Source organism: Muntiacus reevesi, chromosome 7 (assembly GCF_963930625.1).
Source record: "Muntiacus reevesi chromosome 7, mMunRee1.1, whole genome shotgun sequence".
Lineage (NCBI taxonomy): Eukaryota > Metazoa > Chordata > Mammalia > Artiodactyla > Cervidae > Muntiacus > Muntiacus reevesi.
The window spans coordinates 38855843-38880673 of NC_089255.1; the positions used below are offsets into that span (position 1 = coordinate 38855843).

The 24831-nt window shown below is 35.3% G+C and overlaps 1 protein-coding gene across 1 annotated transcript in view; it reads right to left on the reverse strand.

The window, feature by feature from the left end:
• MDGA2 (MAM domain containing glycosylphosphatidylinositol anchor 2) overlaps nt 1–24831 on the reverse strand; it is an 854840-nt gene that overhangs the window by 291355 nt on the left and 538654 nt on the right. The window contains exon 5 of the mRNA XM_065940680.1: nt 21909–22041. Coding sequence (XP_065796752.1) covers nt 21909–22041 — 133 coding nt within the window. The remainder of the gene's footprint in view (nt 1–21908; nt 22042–24831) is intronic.

Sequence of the window (24831 nt, forward strand, 5' to 3'; positions counted from 1 at the left end):
AATGCAGTATAATCATCTTATATTTTTAGAGATTTAGCCCTCTACGGATCTGGGCAATTTTTTAAAAAAGGAACTTAGATTTCTACCCCTGACTCTGATTACGTGGATGTGAAGTAGTTAACTACAGAAAACTATTTGGCTTGAGTTAGAAATACCCTAAGACACATAATTCCTTGATTGAAAGGAAATTGACTATTGAGTCACAGAGAAAAATCACAAAGAAGGAAGAATATAAAAACCAAACCAAAAGGAAAAAAAAAACACAAAAACACCACCACCACCAAAACTCACAGGAATGAACTCCAATAAAAAATTCACAGCTAGGATGGTATTTGTTTTAGCTTGAATCCTCCCAAAAGCCGGTCCTGATATAAGGAGATCATCAGGGTGCAGATCCCAGGAAACATATTGAAGGAGTGGAGAAGAGATAAAGAAAGGTAAAACACCCAGCGATGGAACAGGAATGAGTGGTGGTCACTGAGGGAAACCTGACTCCCTGCTGTTGGGAACCCTCTGGGAAATTAGAAAGAACATATCCTAGAATTTTCCCTCTGAAAAGTGAGGAGGCTGACTGGGGTGCTTATCTTCCAACCCCTGTCCACATTAGTTAAGGACTATTCTATAGGTTTTAACTTCCCAACCTTCTCCATTGTCTGAACACAATGATCAGTCCAGAGAGAGTCTTCGGACAGAAGGACTTGGGAAAAGAAATCGTCAAAAGAAACAATGACCTCCAAAGCAAGGCAGTCACAGAGTCTCCTAGGGCACCCTTTCCATGTCAGTTCAGTGATCAATATTTGGCCACATGGAGATAATGTGAAAAGTATACAGAAAAAATAAGGAAGAAATCAGTGGTGAGTTGGGGCACATTTACTCATCAGGATATAAGCACAAAATAAAATGTGTAACAGCACAGCATGAATAAAAGGAAGAGGAAGTAAAAATATATACAATTAAATTTCTACTTCTTTTCCAAGGATCCACATTTTTCAAACTGAAAGAATATTCACACAATAGACAAACCAACCCCAGCTTCTATATGGAGAGGCATGCTATATTTGCAGATTTGAGGAATAAAATTTCTTGCAAAAAGAAGTCATTTAACTGAGATACAAGAATCACTATATTTTTGTGCATTTCATTGAAATTCATTTTCAACAGACATTTCAATGAACATTTCATATAATAAAAAATGAGAGAATATATTAGAAGTTGATTTGAAAATTCAAAATAATTCACCTATGTAATTGAAATTATTATCCTGATATTATCATTATTGACAAATTGATTGATTTTCATGAAGTCCAGGAATGGCATATTACTAGGAAATTCTATAAAACAATGCTCCAGGATATGACAATATTTAAATAGCAATCATAAATAGTCTCTAAAGCAAAAGAGAGCCTTTGCTACAGATATAGAAGCTAACAAGCATTTTTCACTTTGCTGTTTTTGAATATCCATAGGACAGATAGTCCTGCAAATGACTGAGAAAGCAGAGTAAATATGTTGCTTCATGGAACATAAAAGTTTCCTAAAAGAGACATATTGCATAATAACATCAGTTCCAAAAAGAGTTTCACTAGATAGGCTTTGATTGACAAAATATTATTTATTGTTTATTTTTATTGTTACTAGGAATAGATGCTTTTAGATATTGTTTGTTCTGCCCAGTATAACACTTTTCAACATAGTCATTTAAAAAGTATTTATTGAGCACCTACTGTGTATCAAGGACTGTGATAGGCACCTGGAATATAACAGTGAACAAAACAGCCAGAGCTCCTGCACTCAGTTTAACATCCTAATAGGACAAAAACCTGTTCTCTCCCATTGTCTTGGGTGACTTCACATATTTAAATCACCTCCTGTTCTCTGATTTAGTGTGCATTTGTTATTCTTGACCAGAATATTTATGCCACCACAGAACAATGAGTAAAGAAATTTGCCAAAAGGTATTCTTCAATGATATCAGACTTTATAAATTATAACAAGTGTTATATATATTTGAATCTAGTCATTAAACAAAGACAAATAGAAAAAAAAATAGAACTACAACTTGTGTTCCAAGGTGAGCAAAAGATACAAAAGATTAAGTCAAAGCTTATTTTAGTCAATAAGTTCTGTTAATAGCTGGGGTACTGATACTTAATGGCCTGAAAAGTCTTAATCATATCTTTAAAACATGATGGGGAAAAACATCATCACCACACATATCTCCATCCTTTGTTCAACAGTCCCTTACTGTTCCTTCCAACAGGTGAAATTGGCAAAACATGGTCTCATTCAATTTTATCAGAAGCTGAGTGTCATCTGCAGTTGCAGCAGAATTCCTGAGGGTCATCACTCATGGAAGGAAAATCCAAGCTAAAAAGCACTTCCAACCAAGGTATCTGTTTTCCAGGGAATTTCCAGTTCTAGAAGATACTGGCTTTTTAGGGATAAGGCCAGTTTGTAAAGATGCCCTCCACACAAAATCAGCATAATGTGAACTTGCTATTCCTGTTGCCTGGGAGTTTCTTCAACTGCTTATTCACCAGGTAAACCACTTTATCATGGTCAAATGTCAATGAAATTCCTTTACCAAATTCTTAGTTTTTCCCAAAGCAATTGAATTCCTTCCTGCTTTGAATTATATAAACATAGCAGCTTATGATAGCTTATAATAGCTCTCCTCACAACATACTTTTGTTTAGTTACTCAGTTGTGTCCAACTCAGCCACCTCATGGTCTGTAGCATGCCAGGTTTCCCTGTCCTTCACCATCTCCCAGAGCTTGCTCAAACTCATGTCCACTGAGTCAGTGATACCATCAAACCATCTTGTCCTCTGTTGTCCCCTTCTCCTCTTTCCTAGTATCAGGGTCTTTTCCAATGAGTCAGTTCTTTACAGTTCTCTGTATCAGGTGGCCAAAGTATTGGAGCTTCAACTTCAGCATCTGTCCTTCCAATGAGTATTCAGGATTGATTTTCTTTAGAATTAATTGGTTTGATTTCCTTGCATTTCAAGAGACTCTCAAGAGTCTTCAAACCACAGTTCAAAAACATCCATTCTTCAGTGTTCAGCCTTCTTTATGGTCAAAGTCTCACATGCATACATGACTACAGGAAAAACCATAGCTTTAACTCTATGGAAATCTGTCAGCAAAGCAGTGTCTCTGCTTTTTATATGCTGTCTAGGTTGGTATTAGCTTTTCTTCCAAGGAGCAAGTGTCTTTTAATTTCAGGGCTGCAGTCACCATCTGCAGTGATTTTGAAGCCCAAGAAAATAAAGTCTGTCACTGTTTCCATTGTTTCCCCATCTATTTGCCATGAAGTGATGGACCAGATGCCAAGGTCTTTGCTTTTTGAATGCTGAGTTTGAAGCCGACTTTTTCACTCTCCTCTTTCAACTTCATCAAGAGGCTCTTTAGTTCCTCTTTGCTTTCTGCTATATGATGGTGTCATCTGCATATCTGAGGTTATTGATGTTTCTCTCAGCAATCTTGATTCCTGCTTGTGCTTCATCCAGCCCAGCATTTCTCATATGTACTCTGCATATTGGTTAAATAAGCACAGTGACAATATACAGCCCAGACAAACTCCTTTCACAATTTGAACAAGTCCATTGTTCTATGTCCATTTTGAAATGTTGCTTCTTGACCTGCATACAGGTTTCACAGGAGGCAGGTAAGGCAATGTGGTATTCACATCTCTTTAATAATTTTCCACAGTTTGTTGTGATTCACACAGTCAAAGACTTTAGCATAGTCAATGAAGCAGAAGTAGACATATTTTTCTGAAATTCTCTTGCTTTTTTATGATCCCACAGATGTTGATAATTTGATCTCTGGTCCCTCTACTTTTCTAAATCCAGCTTGAACATCTGGAAGGTCTCAGTTCACACACTGTTGAAGCCTAGCTTGGAGAATTTTGTACATTACTTTGCTAGCATGTGAAATAAGTGCAACTGTGCGGTAGTTTGAACATTCTAGCCACATGCCCAAGCCACCATTAGAATATTTACCTTCCCCTTTCACTCTGAAATATTTAAGAATTGAATTATCTGTGAAAAGGGTGATGGTTTTCATATTTGTAACAAGAGCACTCATAAAATTGTTTGCAAAGAACTGTGAGCTCAATAAAGTCTTATTGAAAAAAAATGCTGAATTTAAAGATTAGAGAACAGGAAGGCCACATAAGACCTACTTGTCATAAACTTAACTCCCCAAAAAGAATCAACATGAAAAACTCAGGATTTCATGAATCTTTCATTAAAAAGTACTAGTTATGAAGACTTTTCAGGTTTTTTATTGCTCAACCCCTCTAAACTTAACCATGCTTTATGTCACTAATAAGATGATAGCAAAGAATTTCTCTATCAAAATTTAGAGCACCACTCACAAAAATAATTACAGCATAATATTTATACTTCTTTGTATTTAATTTTTTGCTCAGTTTCAACACACATATTACTATTAATAAACTTTCTGATTAAATCAAATTATGTCCCTGATACCAAAACTAGAGGCATAAGCTGTTTGTCATAAGAGGACAGCATGTGGGTAATTCAATATAGAATTTAAAAAAATCAGTTAAGATTTAAGGTTCTTCCTTAGGAATGATATAACAGCGGAACAGATAAAAACATCACCTCTAAGACCATCTGGTGTTGGTCTCCCAGCTATACTTCTTGAAGCCTCATTAGAGCAGCAAAGAAAACAAGACAATAAAATTCTGCTTTGGCCATCACAGCTGCTGAAATGGAGGCAGCTGGCATTTCTACAACCAGTGTTATAACACAGAGGGATTGTGCAAAAAGGTATTCTCTTATTAGTCAGTCTCTTACTCCATCTGATTGGTCTGATAAAGTTTAGATTTTTAAAATATTTTTAAATTAATTCTTGTACCTTTTTCTTTTTTAGGCTGCACGTGCACTGCATAGGCTTCGCAGATGGCTCAGACGGTGAAGCATCTGACTGCAATGCGAGGGACCCAGGTTTGATCCCTGGGTCGAGATCCCCTGGAGAAGAAAATGGCAACCCACTCCCATACTCTTGCCGGGAAAATCCCATGGACAGAAGAGCCTGGTAGGTTATGGTCCATGGGGTCACAAACAGTCAGACAGGACTAAGTGACTTCACTTGCACCCCATGGCATGTGGGATCTCAGTTCCCATACCAGGGATTGAACCTGCGCCACCCGAATTGGAAGTACAGAGTCTTAACCACTGGACCACCATGGAAGTTTCACTTTATAGTAATTTGGCTAATGTGACTCATAGCTAATATTAAAGAATAATGCTGAGCAGATTTAACTCTGGTGGGACTCTGTTTGCCTCTCCAAGGGAAGGTATTAGTTTCCAAAGGATTGCCCCGGCCAAATTTCTATATTGATTAGGAAAAAACCTTAGCATATAGTCTCCTAACCTTATGACATATCTGTACTCAGGTTACTCAAATATCTAAACTGGTTCCAAGAGACAGCAAAGATTAAAAATCACATCATGAGCTTAATTAGCCAGGTCATTGATAGCAACTAAATAAATTTATGGCAAACAAAGGAATAACCTATGTTTTATCTAAATAAAAATTGTTATTTCAGCATATATCTATTAAGAGCCAACTATGTGTCAGACTGTTCTAGGCACTGGAAATAACAGGGCAAGACAGACAAAAATCCTGCCCTTGAGGTGTTTGCAATTAAATGGAGACGATCACAGATCTTAATATGTTCCAGGCACTCTTCAATCAGTTTACACATATTTCTTATGTAATTTTATGAGACGACTAGTATTATTACCTCTTTTACTTATTACCAATCTGAGAAACAGTGTAGATAAGTTTGCCATGGCAACATACATAGTGAATGGCTCCGGGACTGAGATTCTAATCTAGGCAGTCTCACTTCAGATAAACACAGTAAATAAACTCCAGAGTGAAATAAAGTTAATAATTTTCAAGTTCTAATTAAATTCCTGGTGATATTTATGCCAGAGGAAGAATTAATTCTGCTGCTTTAATAGAAGGGATAACATTAATATCATCCATTATAATAAAGCCTAAGGAAGGAAAAAATAGACATAGTTTGCTAGTCAGGCTTATAGAAATCTCTACCATTTATAATAGAAGACAAAAAGGTCTTGTGAACCCCCTAAGGCATGATTTAAAAGTCTAAATTCTGAAGTGATGGTAAAAGAGGCTCTTAGGCCATTGCTCAGCGTTTTCACTTCTAACATACAAAACGATAATGGCCTCAGTTGTTTAAGTTCTCAGACTTCACAGGGTAAGGAGGAGAAATTTCAACAAGGAAAGGATTCCTAAGACGGGAAAATGTAGAACAACAGTGATAGGTGACAACATGCCACTAAGAAAAGATTAAGAAAAACAAGTGTATTATTACAAGGAATAGCAAGCAAATTCACAAAGATAAACTTATTAACCATGTCGTCTTCTATTTCAACTGCTAATCTTAAAATATCAGATTAGTCAGGTACAATTTTAAAAGGCAAGAAAAGAAGAAATACAGCCATATCTTCAGGTATTAATCATGGGATAAAGAGAGAGAAAAAGGGAGAAAGAGAGAGAGACTTTTGCTGGTGCTTCGAAAGTAAACTATCAAATACTACTCTGCAAATGACAGAAGTGGTCATATTTTGCTAAATACAATACTGGACCAAAGGTCAGATTAAAGAAATCAAAATATATGAATCATGCATACATTCATACTTAACACATTTAAGCATTAAAATGATTATTTATGTTAGCGTCTAGAAGTATTTTCATAAAATAGAATATCATATCTTGATAGCTGAATTGGGTCACAACTCAAAGACTCATGGCGCTTGCATCATGGGTACTCCGGCCCTTACCAAGTATCTATTACAACTTTCTAGCTGGAATTTATGCTGCAGCCTGAAAATGTTGGAGTGAGGAATCTAATTCTAGGAGATGAGAGGTGCTTCAATAAATCAAGGCCTGCTCTGGGAAACATGAGCAATGTGTACATTTTCATTTATAACGGCTAAATATGTTTTTAGGAGATGTTCTCCTTTCAAACACAACAATTAACTATTATTTACTTTGTGCTTACATTGATATTCTTTCCCCATGGTTAATCAAATGAAAAAGAAAGGAAAAGAGAGGTTGAATCAGAGCATAGTTTGTTAAAAATGAATGTGCCAAAGAAGAGGGATTTGATTCCAAGTTTTATGTGTGGTTAGAAGCCAATTTATTGGACTAAATTGCAAAACCACAAAATTGTGGTTTGCACTTCAGAAAAGGACAATTTTAAACTGTAGACCTTGTAATAGGTGTCAGTATGGTATCATGTTGACACACGGTAAATCCTAACTGCTGTTTAAGAATTTTATTAGAGACCTAATTCCGACATGAGTTAATCTAAGCCTATTAAAATAGCTATGTTTCTTATCTTGGGATTTCAGACATTCAGAATATCTTTAAATATACTGTTGCCATATTCTGGGACAATGCAGCTATATTATAAAGGAGGTATTTCTTTTTTTGAGCAAGATAATACTGTAGTGTAACATATGTGAAGGAACTAAAAAAGCTGCACAAAATAAAATGTTGCTTAAGGAAAGACTTAAAGTCAATAAAACTTTTAAATACGATTTTAATATAAAAGATAAAACATTGATTGAATCACATCGAAATTCAATTCCTCTCAATACATGAGAAATTCATGTACAAAAAATGTCCTGCCAATATTTTATTTCTCAAAGCTATTGAAAATATAACTTTCCCTCTCTAGTTCTGATGCTTTCAACACAGATTTTGTTGAACCCATATTTCCCATTCTGCACGATTAATATGCACTATTGAAATATCTTTGCAGAGGAAACAAATACTTACCATTTGTTTTCAATATCGAATTATGTTTGTTTTTCTTCATCTTAATATTGATATGTATTGAATTGCCTATTAAACTCTCTAGTGACTTGAGAATTAAATCCATATTACATATTCTTTGACTGTGGATCTGTATACATATAATAATGCTTTTCTAAACCTGTTCATATTTAACATTTGACTTAAACACACAAAACAATGCTTAGTAGGCAGATTGTTACACAGTCACTGAAGTTTCAGGCTCTCTGAAATCTAGTTATCATTTTGCTGTGTAGTCCCCACTGTCATAACTCTATATGGATATCATATCTGATTGCTGTTTCCTTATAGTTCCAAAATTAAAAAGACATAAACATTACAATTTTCAACAGGTTGAGCTAATTCTAAGCCTGAAAGACAAAATGCAGTGAGGTAGGACTTTAGTTATTAAGTATTCATGATCAACACCAAGAGAAAAAGAAAGATACAGTTAAGAATAGAAGGAATTTTGCTTCTTTTCACCCATTTCCTACCTCTCAGGCAGTTATCTTAGTGGATTCAATCCCAGGAAAATTTATAAGAACGTATATCACACTATTTGTTTTTCTAACAGTTTGTTCATTTACTTATTTTTGTGTCTTTTTCTTTCAACTTTGAAAATATATATTTTAATTTGTACTCAATATGTGATAATCATTTTGAAGAAATTTCTTACTTATGGTTACCTATTAAGTCAAACTATATGAAATTGCCTATATTTTACCATTTTAGAACAATAAACTATTTTTGGTAAAACAAAGCAAACTTGTCTTGCCAGATTCTACTAAAGACAGACAACTACCTGGTAGTATTTTATTTGACTAAAAATTTTGCCTCTTGCTTGGCTGTGCACAATGTTGCAATGCAAAATCAAAATGCAACTTAAGAGAAGCTTCATACAAGTGTCACATCTATTAATGCCAAAAAATTGTACACCCAATTTCTTGATAATTTTCATTTTTGTCAAAGCAGGGAAATAGGTACCATTAACTGAGGAAATCAGTCCTGGGTGTTCACTGGAAGGACTGATGTCGAAGCTGAAACTCCCAATATTTTGGCCACCTGATGCAAACAGCTGACTCATTTGAAAAGACCCTGATGCTGGGAAAGACTGAGGGCAGGAGGAGAAGAGGACAACAGAGGATGAGATGGTTGAATGGCATCACTGACTCAATGGACATGAGTTTGGGTAAACTCTGAGTGTTGGTGATGGACAGGGAGGCCTGGCGTGCTGCAGTCCATGGGGTCGCAAAGAGTCGGACCCAACTGAGTGACTTCACTTCTGTGTGGGAAACATGAGACACAGGTTTGATCCCTGGGTCAGGAAGATCCCCTAGAGAAAGGCATGGCAACCCACTCCAGTATTCTTGCCTGGAGGATCCCATGGACAGAGGAGCCTGACGGGCTACAGTCCATGGGGTTGGAAAGAGTAGGATACAACTGAAGGAACTTAGCACAGCACAGGTAAATATGATAGTTTACATTTAATGAGTACACAATATTTGATATTCACTTATTTCTGTAACCATTGAAAAAATCGGAAATTGCGATTTAATATTTCTGCTGAAGAGTACAAAGTAGTCTATTGTAACACTGATACTGTCAATAAGTAAAAAAGAATAACCAAAGGGCTAAATGAGATTTTGGAACTCTTCATTGATTTCTTCACAATGGTAATTTTTTAAATCTAACAACCAGAATACCATAAAACTTAGAGCCCATCATTTTCCAGAAAATTTAAATGTAATCTCATTTAAACCTCAGGTTGTGTAATAAGGTAAAGTTCTATGGGGAAATGTGTACTTTTAAATGTCTTAGAGCATGAAAAGGCAAAAAGATAGGACACTGAAAGATAAACTCCCCAGGTCAGTAGGTGCCCAATATGCTACTGGTGATCAGTGGAGAAATAAATCCAGAAAGAATAAAGGGATGGAGCCAAAGCAAAAACAACACCCAGTTATGGATGGGCCTGGTGATAGAAGCAAGGTTCAATGCTATAAGAGCAATACTGCATAGGAACCTGGAATGTTAGGTCCATGAATCAAGGCAAATTGGAAGTGGTCAAACAGGAGATGGCAAGAGTGAACATCGACATTCTAGGAATCAGCGAACTAAGATGGACTGGAATGGGTGAATTTAACTCAGATGACCATTATATCTACTACTGTGGGCAGGAATCCCTTAGAAGAAATGGAGTAGTCATCATGGTCAACAAAAGAGTCAGAAATGCATTTCAGTTCAGTTCAGTTCAGTCGCTCAGTCATGTCTCACTCTTTGCGACACCATGAATCGCAGCACGCCAGGCCTCCCTGTTCATCACCAACTCCCGGAGTTTACTCAAACTCATGCCCATCTAGTTGGTGATGACATCCAGCCATCTCATCCTCTGTCATCCCCTTCTCCTCCTGCCCCCAATCCCTCCCAGCATCAGGGTCTTTTCCAATGAGTCAACTCTTCACATGACGTGACCAAAGTACTGGAGTTTCAGCTTCAGCATCAGTCCTGCCAATGAACACCCAGGACTGATCTCCTTTAGGATGGATTGGTTGGATCTCCTTGCAGTCCAAGGGACTCGCAAGAGTCTTATCCAACACCACAGTTCAAAAGCATCAGTTCTTTAGCGCTCAGCTCTCTTTATAGTCCAACTCTCACATCCATACATGACCACTGGAAAAACCATAGCCTTGGCCAGATGGACCTTTGTTGGCAAAGTAGCGTCTCTGCTTTTTAATATGCTGTTTAGGTTGGTCATAACTTCCCTTCCAAGGAGTAAGCATCTTTTAATTTCATGGCTGCAATCACCATCTGCAGTGATTTTGGAGTCCGGAAAAATAAAATCAGCCACTGTTTCCCCATCTATTTCCCATGAGGTGATGGGACCAGATGCCATGATCTTAGCTTTCTGAATGTTAAGCTTTAAGCCAACTTCTTCGGTCTCCTCTTTCACTTTCATTAAGAGGCTTTTTAGTTCCTCTTCACTTTCTGCCATAAGGGTGGTGTCATCTGCATATCTGAGGCTATTGATATTTCTCCCAGCAATCTTGATTCCAGCTTGTGCTTCTTCCAGCCCAGCATTTCTCATGATGTACTGTGCATATAAGTTAAATAAGCAGGGTGACAATATACAACCTTGACGTACTCCTTTTCCTATTTGGAACCAGTCTGTTGTTCCATGTCCAGTTCTGACTGTTGATTCCTGACCTGCATACAGGTTTCTCAAGAGGCAGGTCAGGTGGTCTGGTATTCCTACATCTTTCAGAACTTTCCACAGTTTATTGTGATCCACACAGTCAAAGACTTTGGCATAGTCAATAAAGCAGAAATAGATATTTTTCTGGAACTCTCTTGCTTTTGCGATGATCCAGCGGATATTGGCAATTTGATCTCTGGTTCCTCTGACTTGTCTAAAACCAGCTTGAACATCTGGAAGTTCACGGTTCATGTATTGCTACAGCTTGTCTTGGAGAATTTTGAGCATTACTTTGCTAGCATGTGAGATGAGTGAAATTGTGCGGTAGTTTGAGCATTCTTTGGCATTGCCTTTCTTAGGGATTGGAATGAAAACTGACCTTTCCCAGTCCTGTGGCCACTGCTGAGTTTTCCAAGTTTGCTGGCATATTGAGTATAGCACTTTCACAGCATCATCTTCCAGAATGTGGAATTGCTTAACTGGAATTTCATCACCTCCCCTAACTTTTTTCGTAGAAATGCTTCTTAAGGCCCACTTGACTTCACATTCCAGGATGTCTGGCTCTAGGTGAGTGACCACACCATTGTGATTATCTGGGTCATGAAGATGTTTTTTGTACAGTTCTTCTGTGTATTCTTGCCACCTCTTCTTAATAGCTTCTCCTTCTGTTAGGTCCATACCATTTCTGTCCTTTATCAAACCCATCTTTGCCTGAAATTTTCCCTTGATATCTCTAATTTTCTTGAAGAGATCTCTAGTCTTTCCCATTCTGTTGTTTTCCTCTATTTCTTTGCATTGATCACTGAGGAAGTCTTTCTTATCTCTCCTGGCTATTCTGTGGAACTCTGCATTCAAATGGGAATGTCTTTTCTTTTCTCCTTTGCTTTTTGCTTCTCTTCTTTTCACAGTTATTTGTAAGACCTCCTCAGACAACCATTTTGCCTTTTTGCATTTGTCTTCCATGGGGATGGTCTTGATCCCTGTCTCCTGTACAATGTCACGAACCTCCGTCCATAGTTCATCAGGATCTCTGTCTATCAGATCTAGTCCCTTAAATCTATTTCTCACTTCCACTGTAGAGTCATAAGGGATTTAATTTAGGAAATTCCTGAATGGTCTAGTGGTTTTCTCCACTTTCTTCAATTTCAGTCTGAATTTGGCAATAAGGAGTTCATGATCTGAGCCACAGTCAGCTCCTGGTCTTGTTTTTGCTGACTGTATAGAGCTTCTCCATCGTTGGCTGCAAAGAATATAATCAATCTGATTTCGGTGTTGACCATCTGGTGATGTCCATGTGTAAATGCAGTACTTGGATGCAATCTCAAAAATGACAGAATGATCTCTGTTCGTTTCCACAGCAAACCATTCAATATCAAGGTAATCCAAGTCTATGGCCCAACCAGTAATGCTGAAGAAGCTGAAGTTGAACAGTTCTATGAAGACCTACAAGACCTTCTAGAACTAACACCCAAAAACGATGTCCTTTTCATTATAGGGGACTGGAATGCAGAAGTAGGAAGTCAAGAAACACCTGGAGTAACAGGCAGATTTGGCCTTGGAGTAGGGAATGAAGCAGAGCAAAGGCTAATAGAGTTCTACCAAGAGAATGCACTGGTCATAGCAAACACCCTTTTCCAACAACACAAGAGAAGACTCTACACATGGACATCAGCAGATGGTCAACACCGAAATCAGACTATGCTAAAGCCTTTGACTGAGTGGATTACAGTAAACTGTGGAAAATTCTGAAAGAGATGGGAATACCAGACCACCTGACCTGCCTCTTGAGAAACTTGTATGCAGGTCAGGAAGCAAAAGTTAGAACTGGACATGGAACAACAGACTGGTTCCAAATAGGAAAAGGAATACGTCAAGACTATATATTGTCACTCTGTTTAATTAACTTATATGCACAGTACATCATGAGAAATGCTGGGCTGGAAGAAGCACAAGCTGGAATCAAGATTGCTGGGAGAAATAGCAATAGCCTCAGATATGCAGATGACACCACCCTTACGGTAGAAAGTGAACTAAAGCCTCTTGATGAAAGTGAAAGAGGAGACTGAAAAAGTTGGCTTAAAGCTCAACATTCAGAAAGCTAAGATGATGGCATCTGGTCCCATCACCTCATGGGAAATAGATGGGGAAACAGTGGCTGACTTTATTTTTCTGGACTCCAAAATCACTGCAGATGGTGATTGCAGCCATGAAATTAAAAGAGGCGTACTCCTTGGAAGGAAAGTTATTACCAACCTAAAGAACCTATTAAAATGCAGAGACATTACTTTGTCCACAAATGTCCATCTAGTCAAGGCTATTGTTTTTCCAGTGGTCATGTATGGATGTGAGTGTTGGACTATAAAGAGAACTGAGCACTGAAGAACTGATGCTTTTGAACTGTGGTGTTGGACAAGACTCTTGAGAGTCCCTTGGGCTGCAAGGAGATCCAACCAGTCCATCCTAAAGGAGATCAGTCCTGGGTGTTCACTGGCAGGACTGATGCTGAAGCTGAAACTCCAGTGCTTTGGCCACGTCATGTGAAGAGTTGACTCATTTGAAAAGACCCTGATCCTGGGAAAGATTGAGGGCAGGAGGAGGAGGGGACAACAGAGGATGAGATGGCTGTATGGCATCACCGTCTCGATGAACATGGGTTTGGGTGAACTCCAGGAGTTGTTGATGGACGGCGGGGCCTAGAGTGGTGCAGTTCATGGGGTGACAATTAGTCAGACATGACTGAGCTAATGAACTGAACTGAATTGAAATGTCTTAGAGCTGGAGGCAGGACAGTGACCAAGAATATATCTTCTCTTGAATGTGATGAAAACCTCCCTGCCAGTGACTTTTTGTAAACAAAATACTGAGGGCTCAAGATTTGCAAAGATTTCATCAAGTAGGTTCATGAGTTCCACAGGTTATTTGTTTGCTATTTTTCTCAAATGGTAAAGTAAGCTTTATGTATAAAAGTACAACAGCACAATGAGGTATTAATCTCATATTCTGCAAGCCTGAAACTTGCCTGCATGAATTTTGGAGTTTAAGAGTAGCTGTGTACATATAGGCTGTATCTACTTCTTGTAGCCATCTCATTTCAACTAATTTTCCATTGATGTTAGTGTTACCATGCAAATAAAAATGAAATCTGAGAGTAAATATTCTCTTTCTATCAATCGATTATCCACCTATAGCACGTTATCAACATAGCTTAGCAAAAAGCAGGTTCAAAGAGTTAAAGAACTTGGCGACACAATTGGGGAGAGTCAGGATCTACACCTTGCTTTTTTCACAAATGCTTCTTTATGTAGAGCTGCTTAAGGCTGCATGTGAACCAATGCTAACAACTGACATTGAGACTCATATTTCATATGAGGGAAGGCTGTGTGTGAATTAGATCATTGAGTGACCAATTATACTAGCTTGCTTGAGATCATAGGATGTGAGACTTTCACTGAGTCCAGGACAAACTGGGATGGTTGGAAACCCTCAGGACAATTCACTGATATAATCAACTCTAGGATTTGGGGTAGAAAAAATATGGGATTAGCTACATGCATTTATGGAAATTATTGTATATCATCATGAGATCCAGTAATGTATTAAATCAACTTTGTCAGTGAATGATCATAAAGATATTCTAAACTACAAGTTGTACATAAGTTCAAAACCATATAAGAACCTTAAAGTGCATTTCCAGCAACTGAATTTTATCTATAATTACACATTTCTCAGCAGTTTCACTAGAACAATAGAACCTTATTAAGTACTAAGCCAAGGTCTACAAGTCTGCAATCTAAAATTAAAAATTAATTGACCTCAGGTGTAAAAATTCTATTGCTTTATTTTAGCATGATCTCACCCAACTTGCTGAAATATCACATGGCTTGAACTCCTTTATTCTTGTAAATAATTTTTAAATTGTTTAATTATAATTGTAGTTTAATAGCATTTGAAGAATAACTGTGTAAAGCTGTGAAATACCATCAGTGAATTGTTCTAGATGTTTGTTAAAATACAGACTATCTGACATACTTCAAAGTATTTGGTTAAGTTGTAAGACAACATTTCTTTAGTGGCTCAGATGGTAAATAATCCACCTGCAATGCAGGAGACCTGGGTTTGATTTCTGGGTAGAGAAGATCAACTGGAAAAGTGAATGGCGACCCACTCCAGCAGTCTGGAGAATTCCATGGACAGAGGAGCCTGGTGGGCTATAGACCATGGGATTGCAAAGAATCAGACATGACTGAGTAAGCAACACTTTCACTTTTAAAGATAGGATTTCAGTAATTTATACCCTTTTTATGATAGTGTTGCCTTTCATTTGATTAACAGTTTTTTTTTTTTTTTTTTTTTTTTAATCTTCTTTGCTTAGCTATCTAGTATATCTGAGTTATAAGGTCTTCTGGGCAAGTGGATAGTTTATGAGGAATATCGTATATAAGAGTTCACAGTCTAAGTTCACCTTGGATATAGTGAACCCGTGAAAAATTCATTACTAGGACAATAAAATGTGCAGGTGTAGAGAGATCCCAGAAATATGCATACTTCCTGTTACTATGATAATAGAATTTTGGAAAATTTGAGTCACATTGTTGTTCAGAAAATAGTCTCAGAAAGACCAAAGTTGAAGCCCCATAATGGCCATTGCGTCTGTCCCCAGATTCGCTGCATACTCAACATCCGTATGCTCATATTATGAAGCTACAGTAATGAGGATAGGGCATATTAAGGTTCAATTACCATAGGAAATGATGGCACACTCAGACGAAGAATCTGTTACATATCAACAAAAGTGCAAGTTTATTTAATTCCTTATCATTTTCACTGACTAGTATTTTATATTTCTGTTAAGCATTCTGTCAATTATAGTTTGATAGAAATATGACAAAAGAAGTATTCATTCTTACAGAATTTTTCTGGAGAATAGTAGTACTTAATTTATCCACTGAATAAAAGTAATTTAAAAATGATAGAGAACTTATTTGAAGATTAGTAATCAATGACTGAAGCTATATACCATATCCTAGCAAAAATCTAAGAGTCTTTTCCTCATCTCACCATGATTACTGATGATACCAATTTTATTCTTGCTCTCCATTATCGAGGTTAACAGTCCAATGATGACTACTATTTATTGGATTTGTTATGTGCTGGAATCTCTAAAAGCTTTTCATTTAAGGGCATTTATGGTCTATAAAATAAAATAATACAGATCTCTGGGTCATCTCTATTTTAAAGAGGGGGAAAAACAAGTTTAGAGAAGCTAAATAAAATCTCCAGTTTGAGAAAAACAAATATGAACCTTAGGTTTTGAACTTCAAAATACATGCAAGAGAGTTGTAGGAAACATCTCATTCTCTAATTATATGGGCTATCAATAAGATTGCAAAGTATTGCTTATATTCTTTTGGTGTCTTTAGTAGTAAATACTGTTGTTTAGAAAACCTGCATTATGTATAATTAAAAACAATCTGCTAAGGCATTCATATTCCCAAGATTTTAGTATATAAAAAATAAAACATTTTCTGTTTCTTTTCCTTTTTCTTCCTTCTGTTTCTCCTTTGTCTTTTAATAAGTGGTGCTAATAACCAGTTTGGCTAGATGCTGTGGAGGTTTCCTAAAGGAAGGAAGTTAAAATATACACATGGCTAAGAAATATTTATGAGGTTAGTACTCAGGTACAGATGACAGCAAAGATTCCCCAGTCACTTCCCTTCATCATTATACTGGTTTACTATGACAATGGGATATACTATTTTACAAGAGAAGGTGCTTATGTCCACACTATTCCTATTACAGACAACTCCATAAAATTCCTATAACTGAAGTATTATTTATTTATCATGACACTTAGATAATTTGAATTCCTCTAAACATAGAAGAGAACCACCATGAATAGATCACAGCATACACATTTTATATTAGGTCTCACAGAAATTGCTAAGCATTACAACATTTCTACAGGTTATATAAAGTAACAAGAACAGATAATGGTTATATAATGAAGGGAACAGATGTTTCCTAACCTCTTTTTCCATAGTAAAATTTACTGGGACAGATTAGAGAGGGAAAAAAAGGAGAAAGAAGAAAGAGAGAAAGCAGAAGAGAAGGAGGATGTAGGTGTTTCCCGTATTTCTATATACAGTAATATTTTGGGGATGACTTGGTTCCTAGATGTAATACAAATTTATGGAAAGCATCCTAATTGGATAATTTTGTAAATGCCAAATTTGAGCAGACGGAATCAGAAGACCTATACAATTTAGTAAAATTAGCCCCACCTGTCTCATTTCTTTATGGAATTCATCATAACCTCCCAAGTAGGTACAAAATATGTATTTCATCCTAAAATAACATGCTTAATTCTTATTTGCCTTTGAAATCATGTCATCAACATATAAGTGCTTGAAATATATTAAAATAAATTAAATCTGTTTTATTATAATTTATAGGTGTCCTCATGTTAGAAATAAGCATAATCTGAGAAATTTCAGTTTATAGTTACCATAATTATGATAAGTTAAAATATACTTTCATTTATTAATATTCCAAATTTTTAAATTTGAACAGGTTTATTTTAATAAACTATGAAAAATGCAAGTACATTAAGAATTTACCAATCAAAAGGTAATATTCATTTTCTTCCAAAAGGGAGTTGAAAAACTATCAAAATGATTTTTAGACCCTGCTATAAGATTATGACAACTGAAAATCAACAAACATGCTATCTTATGTTTTATAAAATTCTAAGAATTGTTCATGATGAGGTCTAAGACAGCTAGATTAGTATGATAAATAATAATATTTATGTAACAGAAAATTTTTCATAGCATGGCAAGTAGTCAACAGAGACCAACAAATGATTGGATACTCCATGACAGATATATAATTTCAAGCTCTACTATGATGCTAATTCATAGTAAGAAAGTTAAGAAAACACATTATTGGTAAATCTATAGATGACACTGACTTTTAAAATGACACCTAGCAGTTGCTTTTTTAAGCAGGTCTAGAAAATTGATTTTTATCAATGGCAGTTTCTATTCACAAAATGTAAGAGATTCATGGAAAACATTCTGACAATAAAGACATTTGTTTTCCAAAGCATTTATATATGTTTAAAATGTATACATTGCCAGGTCATTCCCTAGAAATTCTAATTCAGTAGGTGTGGAATAGGCTCAAGAATCTATAGTACACGATGCAATTGTTCTGCTGCAAAACCTTATAGAAACCTCACCCACAGTAGACATTATTTCCGTCTTTACAGGATGTGTCATTTGGGCATTGTGCAAGTCCCATCAATAGAGTGATTGAAATTTAAAAGTTTATTTGACTATAAAAATGTTAAAATGAAATTTTGTCTGTACAAAATATACATTTTTAGTAAATTACTTGATCTCTATACAAAAATTACTAATATTTCCAAAGTTATACTTTCCTAAGTGTGTTACAAAGGAGATTAATCAAACATTATAATATTTATAATAGAATATCCTTTCCCTTAATAAGATACACATTTTCCTTGACATTGTGTAAACTGAGTTAGAAGTGTGAGAACTTTTTATTTAGAGAGTCACAAGAAGGAAAAGTTAAAAATACCTGACTCTCATATTGGTTATGGCAGTAGTGACTTAGGATCTCCTGATGTTAGTAAAACTATGAAGTTATTTGTTAGTTTACAGACCTATTTGCATGGAGATGATGAAAACTTAACTTATTCCTGGTGTTCTGTGAAAAGCTACCTCTGTGATTTCACCTATTTGAAATTCATGGACTCTTCTAACTTTGAGCACAACCAGAGGGGAAATGTGCTTAAGCAAACCTGGTTTGAATATGAAAAACACCAGGCACACGACATACCTGATTATAGTCAACAAAGAATCAAACAAGGTACTAGTTTATATTTTTCAATTCAATTACTTACCATAACTCTGAAGCTCATTTTGTAATGACTGTCAATCTAAATGTTATGAAATATTTATAAAAGAGAATATTCAAAATATTCATAAAAGAGAATAATAATTTGCTTGTTCAGTCAAGACATATAGCATTTTTGCTTAAAAAATAATGGACCACAAAGCTGAAAGTGGTCTTGTGTTCTTCATGGGACAGGCAGTCAAATCTCTGCTTTCTGAGCTAATGATTGTTAAAAATTATCCTGGAAATAGTCACCCAACTGCTTTACAAGACTTCAAGAGTTGAGAAGCCTATTACTTCTTGTGATAATCTTCTCCTTTCCACTTTAGGATAAATCATTTATCTCTAACACTATGGCTGAGATTTAAGTTCATTTTCTCAGATCCACAAAGAGATCTGAATAGCTAATCAGCCTCCTATTTTAAAATAACCCTTCAAACATTGGGACCAATACTGTCTCCATCTTTCTTAGCTGTGGAAATTGGAAAGCAATAAAATCATACATATGTTCAGCATAAAAAAATAAATGCAATTTCATTGTACTTTAAGAATTTTTGTTTGTCTTACTTCAGTTCATCCTCAAAACAATCCAATGAGGATACTTTATAAATCAAAACAATTTTTTTTTAATTTTCATTTTATTTTGGAGTACAGTTGATGAGCAAGGTTCTGTTAGTTTCAGGTGTAGAGCAGAGTGATTCAGTTATACATATATATCTATTCTTTTCAAATTATTCTCCCCTTTAGATATTATTATACATTTCTGAGCAGAGTGCCTTGTGCTATACAGTAGCAAATCAAAATATTTTTCCAAAATGAATATATTTCCAAATGAAAATACTTTAATTGCTGTAGGCCAGTTTGTTATGTGTCAGGTGATGGGAAAACATGTGACTAAGAAAATCCACTTGTTTACCTCAGTAGTTATAAAGATAAACTGAAATAATAAACATTAAATACTTTTAAAATTAATATAGCACTTCTCAAATGCAAGGTTATAACATAAGTAGTAATATATCCACTATTATGCTATTTCTCAATTCACTGAGTGGAAGAAATATTCACAAGTATTGAGATATGGTGAAGTCAGCTTGGCTTACACATGATCTGGCTTGAACTAGAACAGCCTGTCTTATCATCTGTCAACATGCACTGTACACTTGCTTTAATCATTAATAAAAAGGATGCATTTAAAAATCAAAATGGAGTAACTATGGTTCAGGCATCCGGGATGGAGCCGAGAGGTCTCTTCATTTTCTGCCATTTGAGTGGTATCATCTGCATATTTGAGGTTGCTGGTATTTCTCCCTACAGTCTTGATTCCAATTTGAGTTTCCTCCAGCCCAGCATGGAAGTTAAAAAAGCAGATGTACTTTGCATAGAATTAAATAAGCAGAGTGACAATATATAGCCTTGTTGTTCTTCTTTCCCAATTTTGAACAAGTTGGTTGTTCCACGTCTGGTTGTAACTGTTGCTTCTTGACCTGCATCAGGTTTCTCAGGAGACACATACAGTGGTCTGGTGTTCCCATCTCTTTAAGAATTTTCCATAGTTTGTTGTGATCCACACAGCCAAAGGCATGAGCATAGTCAATGAAATAGAAGTAGATGTTTTTTCTGGAACTCCATGCTTTCTCCATGATCCAAAGGATATTGGCAATTTGATCTCTGGTTCCTCCAACTCTTCGAAACCCAGCTTGTGTATCTGGAAGTTCTCAGTTCACATACTGCTGAATCCTAGCTTGAAGGATTTTGAGCATAACGTTGCTAGCATGTGAAGTGAGCACAACTGTATAATAGTTTGAACATTCTTTGGCATTTTGGCATCCCTTCTTTGGGATTGGAATGAAAACCGACCTTTTACAGGTCAAAGTATGGGCACACAGTTTTTTCATCTTTCCAAAAAGCCCTGGATTTAATATTTCTACCAAATGAGTAGATGGGGTTGCTGACTACTAGCTCACTGTCAGAGGAACAAATAAGTGTGTTCCACATTCTTTATACATTAACTCATAAATCCCTTTCTATAACTTTATGAGTTTATGAGGAAACTGGGGCAAAGAAGAGTAAAGTAACTTGCTCAACAAGACCTAATAAGAGCTCATAAGCGGCAGAACCAGGACCTAAACTGAAGAACATCGAAACCTACATTTTTCAAAGTTTTTGTTAATGGGTAAAGCACTTTTTAAAGTTCTATACTTTTTTCTTTCTTTCTTTTTTTTTTTTAGTTCTATACTTTTAATATAATAACACAAGAGCAAAAACTCATTCATTGTCACTGAAAATTTCTCAAAATCCATTCAAATTCTAATTTATTATGGTGATATTTTATACACAAACTTACAAAAGTAGCTCATTCACATGCTCTCTCTTTGCTCTTTCATTCAAGCATTTCTTCTCAACATGTGTGCAATTATTCTGAGGTCTATATTACTAAACACAGGCTAACTTAAGTGGAAATCTTGTTAATGTTCTGACATTTTCTACAAAAATAATTTCCTAAAAATACCTACCTGAAATTACCAATTAGCTTTCTTGACATGAAATGAAATAAGGGAAAGGCTCTTTTACTCAGCTTTGGAATCACAAAATACTTTTAGCAACTTGGAGCATAAATTTTCATATGAAAAATCTACTATTTCTCTGAAATTTCTTTGAACAAAATATAGGCTGATTTGTGATATCTAGGAAAGCATTATTTTAAGGAATTATAATTTGATCTGCTATATAAACAAATGCCCTACATGGAAGCCTATTGCAATTCAATTTTACAGTTTCTAATTTAAAAAAAATTTTCATGTATCACAGAATTTTATGGAAAGAAAAGACATTGTTCTTACATATACTACAGAAAACATTTGGTCTGTTAAAAAGTTATAGAGACTTTTAAAACATTTGTTGTGGATAAAACATTCAGATTGTAGTTCCATACCTGTTTTATTGGAAAGTCTAAATGACACCATCTTATCAGGGATATTACATACATTCCTCACTGAAGCAACGCAGCTATAATTAGCATAGTCCTGCGGTCGAAGATTCTTTAGTTTTAAGATCTTCGTTTCACCCTGAAAATGCAGAAAAAGTCATTAGAAAAAGTCAGTGGCAACCGAATTAATAAATGGATGAATGATGACATTATATTTTAAATCATATTATCAGAATTTGGCAAATTGTCATTTATTTTAGAAAAATGCCCTAAATTTTAAAAATGTATTGCATTTAAAAATTGTACTGCAATGTGCCTGGAGATAAAAACTAACAAACAGCAAGAAAAATTCATAACAATTTCTTTGCAAACCAGCTTCCTAAGAGGGGGGGGGATCTATTTCTGGTGGTAGTTATGCAAATTATTATGCAAAGATCAGAACAGTGTACTTAATAATGGAGTCTATTCAACAAACAGTGTAATCTATGCAGACTTCAACATGAAATGTTATGAAAGAAAAGGATTCTGAAGATGAGACAATAAATGAAACACTGTTGGTAGAACAAAGTTAATGAAGTCAATCTAATGATAGATAATTAAATTTATATACATAAATATTTTGTGTATATGCAGCAATGGCAGATGATAGATCTAAAACTGCATTTAAAGAGTATTCATTATGTTTTTATATTATTTTTGTTCTTGTTACTTTACATTCAGGAATTTAAAGTCTAAACCTCCTGGGTAAATCTGCAGAATTGCAGATAGACTCAAATTAGGCAAGTTGCCAAAAATGTCTTATCCACTCTTGATGAACCAAAAAGCCCAAACAAAAACATTGAAATTATTCAAAGATAAAAAGAACCACCAACAACAATAAGATGATGAAAAAAACTTGCCCAATTCAAATACAGTCTCCTGGGATTTTTTTCTTTACCGGCTAAAGAAATGGTTCTCTCAAAATGGTTCCTCTCACAAGTAGCTTAATTATGGAGATGGTAAGAATGTCTCCCAATGACATCTTATTTGGTATAGCAATTTTCAAAATGTTAATTTTTCCAGATAACATCTGTACAGAGCCATGTGTTTCGTTTATTTTACTTAAGGAACTTCATTCAAGTCCTAAAAATTGAAATACTCTCAAACACTATTCAAAAGAATCAGAATACTTAGTAATTTAATACATAAGACATGGCCTGTTCATTTGCAAAAAAGAAAAGAAAAGAAAAATTCACCTCCCCACCCAAAAAAAAGCATTTGGCTAACTCCTTTCATTCATTGGCAAACTTCAGTCTTAAAACAGTCACACCTTAAAACAGTATTTTCCTCACTAGGATAAATAATAATCATATCTTTTAAATTGTTTGAATGAAAGACATTGCATTTTTTCTGTATAAGCAAATGCAAATACACTCCACAGAATATACAAAGAATCAGTGTGTGTGTTTCTCGAATTTATATTTAAAACATGTTCTCAATATATTACTGAGATTTCATATTATCTATATACAATGCATATAAAAGTGTGCTTAGTTAGAAAGCATAGAGAAAGAATATGTTATACTAGAACCAGTTGACTCAGATAATTTTTTGAACAAGATACTATATCTTCCTCCTCATAACTCTGAATGTCATTGCTTAGATTTCTTCACTTTTCTTTCTCCCCTTAACACTTGACTGTCGGTATTCTCTGGAATTCTATTTGTTCTACAGTTAATCATACTTTATAAACTTTCCTTAAATGATTTTATCCTTGCTGATGAATTTATACTGCAAGCCCTATATTCCTGCCCTTTTCTTCAAGTCTTTATACCTCTGTCTCAATTTCAGATGTGTACAGCAAAATTTTTACATCAATTTTGTCCATTTTTATGTCTCGTAGATACCTAAAACTCAACATATCCCAAAATAGACTTCAAATCTATTCCTCTAAATCTACTCTCTCTTTTTTAGCAAAAGTAATCTTAGATTTTCAATTATTAATTCATATTCACATAATCAGTATCTTGATCTCAGATTCTTTTATTGACCTTGCAACACATCCAATCTTGAACATTCTTTTATTTATATTTAAACATAATGCTCTAAGCCCAACATTCAGCTAAGAAATTTCTGATTGTTCTTAGTATAGCTTAAGAATCCAAGCAAATATGATCATCTAATCTAGAATCAGGACTTTTGTTTTTAATATGGAAATCTGATCATGCCCTCTCTTTGCTTAAATCAAAGGAATGACATGTTATTGTTCTTAAAAATAAACATAATAATTCTTAGCATGACTGTCAACCCTTTCTTTGTGACCTGCATTTTCCTCCTCTCCCGTCTCCTCTCATTTTCCTAATGCTTTCCACACACTCAGCTTCCTGTGGCCATAGACCCCCTGCGCATGCCCGATTCCTTACTTCTCTATGCCTGACCAATTTTATCTCATTCTTCAATCCCAACACTCCTCACTTCCACAGGTAAGTCTTTCCTTACTTTCTGGAAAAGAAGAAATCCCTTTTTGTGAGGTCTGCTTATATCGTGTTATAACACAGTTTCTTTATTCCACTTATTTTGGTAACGGATTTATTTTCTGCCATACTCCCCCCTTGCTAGTAAGTACCAAGAGGGCAGAGATTATATCTGTCTTGTTCTCAGCAGTATGTCCTAAGCACCTAGCAGAGGATTTGTCATAGGTGAGATACTTTTTAAACAAATTTTTTTGCAATTAAAAGTACTATGAATACTTATGTTTCACCACTCAACATTTTGCTTATACATATTTATTTCCCCAGAATTTATTTCTGCTTGATGCCTAATATGAATTCAATAGACATTAATAAATATAGTCAATATTCTAAAATGAACCAGGCAGTGATAACAATTCTTAAATATATACAAAGGATAAATGGTGTCATTTAGATGTATATTTAATGATAAAGCCTCT